The 10,629-nt window shown below is 41.8% G+C and overlaps 1 protein-coding gene across 1 annotated transcript; it reads right to left on the bottom strand.

The window, feature by feature from the left end:
* Positions 1 to 5,491: 5,491 nt before the first annotated feature.
* On the bottom strand, positions 5,492 to 10,427 carry LOC116055499 (potassium voltage-gated channel subfamily V member 2-like). The gene is made up of 2 exons (XM_031307512.2): positions 9,117 to 10,427; positions 5,492 to 6,069 (listed from the first exon to the last, which is right to left on the bottom strand). Exons 1-2 carry the CDS (start codon positions 10,362 to 10,364, stop codon positions 5,779 to 5,781), a joined length of 1,539 nt encoding a protein of 512 aa, XP_031163372.1. The 5' UTR covers positions 10,365 to 10,427; the 3' UTR covers positions 5,492 to 5,778.
* Positions 10,428 to 10,629: the final 202 nt, after the last annotated feature.

Here is a 10,629-nt window from a genome sequence, read left to right as displayed (position 1 = left end):
GGTGCAACAGTGGCGAGGAAAAACTTCCTTTTAGGCAGAAATCTGTGCAGATATAGAACAAGACTATGCACTCTAATGGTTCTCTCTGTGCTGATCAAGACCCAACTGAACACCTATGTGAGACTCGTTTTATGCCAGAAACACTAAACCATTTGGTAGACCAAGATAACTTGATTTCATTGAAGACTTTAGTTGATTAATGAAATGACAATGTGTGTTTTCTCTCCAGTGTTACATGGATCTATAACAACAGCACCATTGCTTACATAGGTGATCTATGAAACAATCTCAGGCCTTGTACTTTCTTGGAGATCATTTTCATTGCTTTATGCCATTATGCCAACAGATTGATTCACTGTAGGATATACCTTTGTAAAAGCTCCTTTAAATCAACAGAGTTAACTCATCTCCTTTATTTGTTCCCTGTAGGGCAACTGGTTTTGTAGCATATTGCAACATGCAGCTAACATGAAGTAACATTAGTCCGAGTAAAACCCACTCTGCAGTACGGCATCCATGAGAAGCTAAATCATCGGAACGGCACAAGGGCATAACATGATGACTATCCTGTCATCCTACGACATAAAAGTATGACCAGCATAGCATTAAGCCTCCTGTTTTCCTCGGGTCAAATTTGACCCATTTTCAAAAAGTTTCTATATCAGAAATTTGGGGTTCTTTCAACAATTGTCAAAGAAGATAACGTGGATGGTTCCATACAGCCGTTACTCTTCACAAGTTAAATAAATGATCAGTTCACTACTTTCATTGAATTTGGGTGTTTTATTCAGTTTTATAGCATTTGGAGAAAAAAATGACAAAAGAACTTTAAAAAAAAGTGACAAAAATGTCGGAAAAAGCTTCAGAAATGCGGGAAAAAAACAAACAAAAACATCGGAAAAAGTGACAAAAAAACTTGGAAAAGAATCAACAAAAATATCGGGAAAAGCTTCAAAAATGTCAGGAAAAGTGTCAAAAAGAAACAAGAAAATGTTGAAAAAAAGTTTTAATTTAAAATTTAGACCCAGAAAAACTAAAAGTTGCATGATTGACGGGAACACGACACAAGGGTTAATCAAGATCAAAATACATCAAACAGAATCAGCCAGTGTCAACAACACAATCAGAGATCAACATAAAGTATGACCAGCATAACATTACAATCATAAAGGAATACTCTGAGCAAAAAGATACTGAAGTCAACTACATGTCATGTCATGTCAAGGCTTTGCTTCAAGAATACACAGAAGTTCCACGGTACTGAAACAAACAGATGGAGGTGGAGCCTGGTCCATGCTGCATCACTCTGCATAAGGTCACATGTTTGACTCCAGCATGGGGCCTTTGTGTCATCTCTTTTACATGTTGTATTTATTATAATAGATAAGCAAGTTCATAGGTTCTTTACAGCTGCCATAACCAATAGGCCTATATTATTATTTACATTGGATCAAATATCTGATCACATGCAACATGGACAGATCCACATTGTATTATACTGTATGTCAGACAATATCTCACTGGCAAACTCTACTCAGTAATAAACAAAGTAGAAAAAAAGCAAGTTGTCATTGTGCTGCAGGTCCACTCAGCTACATAGAGCTTTATAATGTCTTTCAGCTCATTGTTGTGGTTTTAATACCCACTACTTCAAAACTCCTAAAGAATGCCAATGTTGCTCTGTGTCTGTTGGATGTTGAAATAAGAATTGTTTTGTGTTTACAGCTTGTTGAGCCACGTCCAAGTGGCCTAAACATACATTATATTGTAGGTTGATTTACGGCAGGCTCTACAGTCACACAATTTCGATGGGTCACAGATTTCGGCGTAACACTGGAAAAGCCTGTGTTTGAGTATCCAGCCAGGTAAACAGGAGTTTCTTCATGTTGGCCTAATTATATTTTAACTTTATTTTGGAAGTTATCTGTCATAGTTATGGCTAATACTGTGGCAGGGCCATCACAGAAAAAAAGGATATTAAACGAAGAAAAACTATTTTACAATTACAGGATTGTAAATGATTCAAAACCGACCCCGAAATGGCCCTCAGGTATGCAATATGTCTATTTCATTCATGAAAGAAGTTTACAATGTGCAATGTGGTTGTACTTCAGTAGCCTACATTTTATTTAGCACCTGGTTTTTATTTATTTTCAGTCCGTGTTCGTGTTGGCCTACTAGCCTATTTTCTTTTGCCTTGTCCCCCTGTACTTGTGTAAAGCGTCCTTGGGTTTCATGAAATGCGGTGTATAAATCTAAGTTATCTTTATGTCAGTTGCTACAAAAAACATGTCCGGGCAAAACATTCATTGCAACTAGGCTATATGACCTCCCGGTATCTGGGTAGGTAAAGAGAGAGCAACGCTTGCCCCTCCCTCATTACCACCACTGAGGTGCCCTTATAATTGTACTGGGCGAGTGATTGTGTAACTGTGTGAATGTGATCAGGGCGTTCCTGCAAAAGAGAGGCTTCCCATCAGTGAACCTTATACCTAATAAATAAAGGTTACTCAGTAATAAAGCAATGTAAAGAAAAGACCTTTTACGACAGCAGGTGTGGTAAAAACACTACTGCTTTTGTCCAAAGCGGCTGCTAGAATCAACACAAACTGAAAGTTACATATAGCCACTTTCACTGTTTTATGCATATATACCATAGTATTACAATTAGGAATAAATATAAATTGACATAAAATGTCATGTTTCATCTCCAAATTTCATCAATTCAATTTAACATTGTCACTCTAAGAGAGAAGACACACCAGCCCGATAATTGGCCGTCGGACCGTCTGGCGAGGTCCGTGACTCGAGTCTGTTCGGTGTGTCCCGTGCCGTCGGCCGTCCGAGGAGCCGTCGGCCTTTATTTGGGCCGACCCGACATATTCAGTCGGGAGACAGGGCAGTCGGGACTCGCCCAGAAATGGGGAGCGGATGAGTCCGCTCAAAATCTGACGAAAATCTTTTAAACTGACCTTTGTCAATCTGAAATGAAGACAGATTCAGAAACTGCACGGCCTATTTCTCGCTTAAAATGTTTTCAGAAACACGTTTCGGTGAGCTATTTTAGTACAATATGAGATCGTATTCTGAACAAGCCGTCATGACAGTCTGGCTGTGAATTTCCGGAGAAAAAAGAACCACTTGACGCGTTCGTCCAATCAGCTGCCGGTTTTCATTTTCTGGGAAATAATCAGACTGTTAATGGAAACAGAGCAGCGCAGCGCCGCCTGCTGCTATGGAGACGTATTACGTTTCGCGCACGCGCAGAGCGTACGCTCAAGTTGGCGTCGCCTCAGTGTGTTCTGAGGCACTTTTTGGACCTCGGGACCCGACTGATCAGTCTGACTGGCTTTTCTGCCGACGGTCGGCCCGTCTGGTTGGTGTGTCAGGGCCTTAATGGTGAGCAGGTTATAAGATCACAGGAAATGTTTTAAATGTACGCTGATTTACAGAGGAAACCTTAAGCAGGGTGTTTCCTATCACATATGACAACCTAGTCCCACTAGTGTTTGATTTATCTTCCTGTAGACACATATGACAAAATATAAAAAATAATTCTTTTTTTGTATACAGAGCACCTTTAAAGTCAACCTTTAAAGTCACAAAGTGTTTTCCAAGGTGGGGGAATTCAAAACATATGCATAGGTGGACTCTGACTTGTCCACCATGTGACAAACAAGTTATCTTTAAACCAGAATGTTGTTGTTTAGCCTTAATGTTTAATAGTTAAAGCAGCCATATTATGCTCATTTTCAGGTTCATATTGTATTTTAAGGTTGTACCAGAATAGGTTTACATGGTTTAATTTTCAAAAAACACCATATTTTTGTTGTACTGCAGTGCTCTCTCTCACTGCTGCAGATCCTCTTTTCACCTAGTCTCTGTTTTAGCTACAGAGTGAGACCTCTTTTCTTCTTCTTCTTCTGTACTATCTTTGATTGCACTGCACATGCCCAGTAGCTCAGATGTAGATCATGTCAGCTAGCTAGCTCCATGGACAGTAAAAGTTTCTACAACTTCAGTCAGTTACAAGGCAGGATTAGCTGGGAGACTTCTAAATGAGGGCACACATGTAAGTAGTTCTTTTGTAGATTATGGTGAACTTGTGTGTGTTGTAGCAGTGCTTTGCTATTGAGAACGAGGTAGCATGCTAGCGTTAGCATGCTAGCGTTAGCATGCTAGCGTTAGCATGCTAGCGTTAGCATTAGCTTTCTTTTTCTTTTCCAGCTCTCAGCGAAGGTGGTCACTTTTTTTCTCCCTCTCCCTCCCAGGCCTACCCTGCTTGCTATCTTGTCTTGTGTTGTCTGTTGTTAACTTTTTAGAGACTCTCCCTGCAAGGCTCTACAAATACCTAAAAATCATGGAATTGATTAACTGGTCTCTCAACGCAATTGACACTGTATTCTCGAGGAGGAGCACTGGTTCGGGTGAGCCAGCATGTCCTGACGGGACGTTTGCTGAGGGGTATACGATGGACGGCTGGGAGAAATGGCGTGTCGTGTGTCTCTCTGCTCTTTCCGTGGAGGACGTTGAGGATATCTACCTAATTGGAACCCTGATAACTGGAATGTTGCTGATTGGAGGATGCTTCGCTCTGGTTTATCGAAAAATTGGAAAGACTTTGGTAGCTGTCCAAAGCCCAAGGAAGCTGCCTGGCCTGACTGAAGCTGTCAAAAAAGCGATCAGTTCGCAAACTGGAACTATTAATCGCGTGATGGAAAACAACATGGTAATGACCCGCGGCTTGGATACCATCATGAGGAAGGTCATGGATTTGGAAAGAAAAATTGACCAGTTGAACAGTTGAACAGTTGAACAATAGAATGTATGTCTAAATTAGAGCAGCCATTCGTGTAGACAAAACAAATTTAATCTTTCGGCTCCCTTATCCTGAACGGCCTTGCCAAGGCCGTTTCTTGGAACAAACAGTCACCCTGTTGGGGCTCTGCAAGCGAGACTCTCTTGGTTCCTCCCCCGTCTTCCCTACTGCCTGCTGATTGTCGTATCGGTTCTGGACTGTTCAAGGGTGTCACCACAGCAACGTGCTGTGTTATCGCTATAACATTCTGCGGACTGGGACACTAGTGGGTTTGTATGTGTGGAAGCACCAGAGACACAAAAGAACACCCCAAATCCCAGAAAAAGTGATTTTTTCATAATATGGGCACTTTAATGTATCTGTATTGCTGATTTTGCAGTGTAATAATGAAGAGTCTTTACACACTGACAGTTGTTTATAGTTACATACCCACCAGTGATTTATTGCAATTCATCAGTCTGCTTTAATTATTCATATGACAGAAAGTGATCACTTAACATACATGACAGTATTGATAGGAAACATGAGTGTACACCATACAGCTTTTTACAGGCACTCGTCGTTTACAATTTGCAAGTTTTAGGTCCAAGTCGAGTTAAGAGTCAGTGTGGATGCAACTTGAGTGTGTGTTACAAATGTGGGGCCCTATTCCTCACACTCATCCTTTTTTTTAACCATAACAAGTTATTTGAATAGAAACTTTTTGACACGCAAATAAAATGGCTTAAAATCATCATCAGTTCCTCCAAACCTTTCTTCTGTGGTTCTCAACTATCTGTTTGATGGAGTGGGTCGTTGGTGTAACAGTGCAAAAAAAAAAAAATTTACCGTCAGATCTTTTTTTTTTTTATCTGTATCTAACACATGTCACGGGTGTTAAACTTGAGAACTTTTATGTTTACTGAGCAACGACTTTCCGGTCAACACCACTCCATCTTTTTTTTGTTTTTAAATTTTACTCAGTGTGGGCACTCAAAGCGGCTGTCTGTACTATTGTCTTCCTCTGAGTGATGTAAACACATGTCCATTCTGTGTCGGAGGCGCTTCTTGAGCTGAAAGCGCCGCTGCACTGAGTTAATGTTGTACTCCTCTGCTTTTAGCTTGGCATAGTAATCAGAGAACTTGTTAAAGAGGAAAGAGATTGGCATGCCGTTGAGGATGATGCCAAATGAAATGCAGCCAAAGGCCACAATGCGGCCCACAACAGTTACAGGAACCACATCCCCGTAGCCCACAGTGGAGATGCTGACCTAAGAGAGAAAGGTGAAGAGTTCCATGTTATTTAGTTTCAATAGCATTTTGCTTCACTATGAAATGATTTACTAGTTGATATGCTGCCAAACTGGCATAACTGGAAATATTTTATCAGTTGTTTGGCACTGGTGAAAATCACTAACGACCTTCTAACTGCTGCTGACAAAGGACTTGTCTCCGTACTTGTCTTATTAGATCTTAGTGCTGCATTCGACACTATTGACCATACCATCCTCTTACAGAGACTGGAACATTTAGTTGGCATTAAAGGAATCGCACTAAGCTGGTTTAAGTCCTATTTTTCTGAGCGATCCCAATTTGTTAATATTAACGATAAACCATCCAAATACGCTAAAGTTAGCCATGGCGTTCCTCAAGGCTCAGTGCTTGGACCAATTCTATTCTCTTTATATATGCTTCCTCTAGGCAATATTATTAGGAAACACTCAATTAACTTTCACTGTTACGCAGACGACACCCAATTATATCTGTCAATCAAGCCAGACGAAAGCGGTCAGTTAGCTAAACTTCAAGCGTGCATTAAAGATATAAAATCCTGGATGACCCACAATTTTCTGATGTTGAACTCAAACAAAACGGAAGTTATTGTGCTGGGACCCAAGCACCACCGAACTTCATTATCTAAATATATAGCTACCCTAGATGGTATTGCCCTGGCCTCCAGCACTACTGTCAGAAATCTAGGAGTCATTTTTGACCAGGATCTATCCTTTAACGCCCACTTAAAACAAACCTCAAGAACAGCCTTTTTCCATCTTCGTAACATTGCCAAAATCAGGAACATCCTGTCTCAAAACGATGCTGAAAAACTAGTCCATGCATTCGTAACTTCCCGGCTGGACTACTGTAATTCTTTACTATCAGGCTGCTCAAATAAGTCCCTCAAGACCCTCCAGCTGATCCAGAATGCTGCAGCACGTGTTCTGACAAGAACTAACAAAAGAGATCACATTTCTCCTGTATTAGCTTCTCTGCATTGGCTTCCTGTAAAATCCAGGATTGAATTTAAAATCCTTCTCCTGACCTACAAAGCACTAAATGGTCAAGCACCATCATACATAGAAGAGCTTTTAGTACCTTATTGTCCCACTAGAGCACTGCGCTCCCAGAACTCAGAGCTACTTGTGGTTCCTAGAGTCTCTAAAAGTAGAATCGGGAGCCAGAGCCTTCAGCTACCAGGCTCCTCTCCTGTGGAACCAGCTCCCAACTTGGGTTCGGGGCGGCTGACACCGTCGCCACATTTAAGAATAAACTGAAAACCATCATCTTTGATAAAGCTTATAGTTAGGGAGTGAGGAGTTGCAGCATAGTAGAGTAGAGTAGAGGGAGGCAGGAAGTACAAGCCCGTTCCGGCAGGGGAGAGTACGAGCCCGGTCCAGGGCCCCTCTCTTTAGCCTGCCTCTCTTAGTTATACTATTATAACTCTAGACTGCTGTGGGAAGCTCCTTCCAAGGACACAATGAGCCGCTCCCTCTTCTCTCTTTTCACTTGTCTCCTTTTGTGTGCATCTTAGTCCCAGAAATGCCTGTTACTAACCTAGCTCTGGGGAGTTTTCTCCCCGGAGTCCCTTTGCTTCTTCTTCACCCAGAACATCACCTTGGAATTGGGTGGCACCTACACCGGGGTCCTGGGTGCAGCTGACGCTATGGACTTACTACACCCTGCTACGCTCTGCGTTTCCCCGCAGTGTCCGACTGCGTCCTGCCGCGTCCAACCGCGTCCACCCAGGCTGCTGTGCCACACTACACCCCGTAACGCCCTGCTGTGCCCTACTATGACATGAACTACTATGACTACCATTGTGATCACTGCTTCACTATCTTTATTATGACTATTATTGCCACCATTCACCACTCCCCCAACTGGTGCCGTCAGACACCGCCTACCAAGAGTCTGGGTCTGTCCGAGGTTTCTTCCTAACAAAAAAAGGGAGTTTTTCCTTGCCACTGTCGCAATAGCTACTGCTAATACTTGCTCTTGAGGCAACCACTGTAATAGTTGGGGCTTCGTAAAGTACAGAGTTTGGTCTAGACCTACTCTATCTGTAAAGTGTCTCGAGATATCTCTTGTTATGATTTGATACTATAAATAAAATTGAATTGAATTGAATTGAAATTGTTTGTGGGGGTAGTAAAATAAGTCCACCTGTTCTGAACAAAGGTCTTTGATCACATTTGCAAAGAAAGGGCATATTAACAACGCACAACAGCAGTTTAGGTGAAACATTCAAAGAGGACTGTACTGTATTCTGTACAACCAGGCTACCACTCACATCTGAAGTTTCAAATTGGCGAAGCATGGGCATGTTTGTTGTTGCTGTGTCCCAATACAGAGCTATTGCAAGAACTATGAAGAACTATTCAGAACTATGCATATTCTTTCATTACTATGCATATGTATTTATTACTATGCATATTTATTTATTTATTACTTTGTGTACTATGCATATTTATTAATATATTACTCTGTGTCACCTTCAACTGTGCTACATGTCATTTCTATTCATCCACACCTTACTCATCTGTATGTCTGTTTATATAAGGGTGTTTATTGTGTAATGTTTGTATTATTATTATTATTATTATAACTAATTCTATTTTTTCTATTTCTTATAATGCTTTCTGTATGTTTTTCTCCTATGTCTATTTAATGTGTATTTGTGTTATTCTGATGTGTGTACATTTTTTCTTTTGAGCTGCTGTAGCACAGGAATTTCCCCAGTGTGGGATTAATAAAGTCTATCTGTACAGTAACAAACATGCAAACCAGTTTGTTCAGTTAAGGTAAAAAGACTACATAGTTCCCCTTTAACTTCTGCAGCTAAAGAGAGACATAAGAGACTGTAACCAATGAAACAAGCTGCTGTGGTGTCAGGTTGAAATAGAAACGTTTACTTCCCTATTAGTTTCTTTTCCTTAGTGGTACTACTGTCGACTCTATCACATGTTTGTCTTCTAAAGCAGGTGTATGCTTGTGGACTAGGATAAGTCTAGGATAAAGTTATTCAGCTACTGATACTCACTGCAGCCCACCACCAGGCAGCTGGGATACTGCTGATAGGAGATCCTTCAGTTTCCCTCTCGGCTGAATGAAGGAGGGCAGAGAAAGTAAAGATTCCCATGGCAATGAAGAGTAAAATGCAAGAGGCCTGCTCGTAACACTGCCGCAGCGTAAACCCAAACGCTTTCATGCCAGTGGACTGTCGAGCCAGCTTCAAAATGCGAAAGATTCGCAGCAGCTTGATGACTTTAAGAACGTGGTTGAGCTTGCTGACCCGCGCCATGGTGCTGAGATCTTCCTGTGCATTTACGTTCTCAGTGTCAGTAAAGGTTTCAAAGATAATCTGGATGAAATAAGGCACGACCGCCACCATGTCCACGAAGTTGAGTCCACTCTTCAAAAACATTGTGATGTTAGGAGTGGTTACAAGGCGAATGGAATATTCAAAGGTAAAGAACACAATGGTGATGATCTCCACCCATTCCATGTATGTTTTTCCATTGATTTTATAATCTTTAAGTTCCTCAACAGTGTTGAGACTCATTGTGACGATGGAGAGGAACAGAAAAAGGTTGGAGAGCACAGTGAAAGCCTTCGCCAGTGTTGAAGAGTACGGATTTTCCACAATGTCCCACAGAGTCTTACGCATATTCCCAAAAACCATGTCCTTGAAAAACTTGTCGTCATACTTCACCTCTATCTCAGCCAGCAGCTCCCTCTCCACCTTCAGGTAGTCCTTCACCTCGTCCGCCTTCTCCTCGAACATTATGCAGCAGCAGCGCTGGGTGTCCTTCAGGCTCAGGCCCCAGTATTTGATCTCCTCCTCGAAGTTGATGGGGCACATTTCCAGTATGACCCACAGCACTCCGCTTGTGTAGAAATGGCAGATGTGGTGGAAGAAGGCAGGGTCACGGTCAAAGAAGAACTCGTTCTTGCGTACAGAGTAATCGTCACACAGCGTGAGGAGTTTTGCTCGGTCCCTGCAGAGGGCCAATGAACCTATCCGGGTGTGAGGATATTTAATGGCACACTGATTGGGGATATGAAACACTTTCCCACCAACATTAACACTGATGCTCTGTTGCTCTTTGGATATTTCCTCTGCTTTGATGTTAGGACTGTCCAGATACTGCAGAGATGTCCATGCTTTCACTGTTTTCTCCTGAGAAAATGGGAATGTTTTGTTGTCCTCTACACCCTTTGACAGACAGTTGATAGTCGAACGGCGTTTTTGCAAACATCTCTGCAGTTTAGCATTCTCTGGAGTCATTGCGACTGTCGTTTAAGCAGGAAGCCAATGAAACAGAAAAAAGCAAAACAGGAAACACTCCAAGAAAATGATATCTGATATCCCAGGGAATACCAGCTCTTCCTGTTTTTTCTGGCTCAGTTGTGGCTGAGAATGTAGTCCACAGAGTCAGGGAGACATGACGAGATTCCCCTATGCAACTGTTACAGTGCAGACAACGCATAGGCATTTGATCAATCAGACTAGGAGATCCAAGGGCGGGCAGCAAAGGATTTCATCCATTTAA

Source organism: Sander lucioperca, chromosome 11 (genome assembly GCF_008315115.2).
Source record: "Sander lucioperca isolate FBNREF2018 chromosome 11, SLUC_FBN_1.2, whole genome shotgun sequence".
Taxonomy (NCBI): domain Eukaryota; kingdom Metazoa; phylum Chordata; class Actinopteri; order Perciformes; family Percidae; genus Sander; species Sander lucioperca.
Note: the sequence above shows the minus strand (reverse complement) of the source record. Positions and strands in the feature narration are given on the sequence as shown.

Coding starts and splice junctions, on each gene's coding strand:
- LOC116055499 (XM_031307512.2), bottom strand. CDS start 10,364: ATGACTCCAGAGAATGCTAAACTGCAGAGATGTTTGCAAAAACGCCGT. Junction 6,070..9,116: donor CTGCCTGGTGGTGGGCTGCA/GTGAGTATCAGT, acceptor TTTCTCTCTTAG/GTCAGCATCTCCACTGTGGG.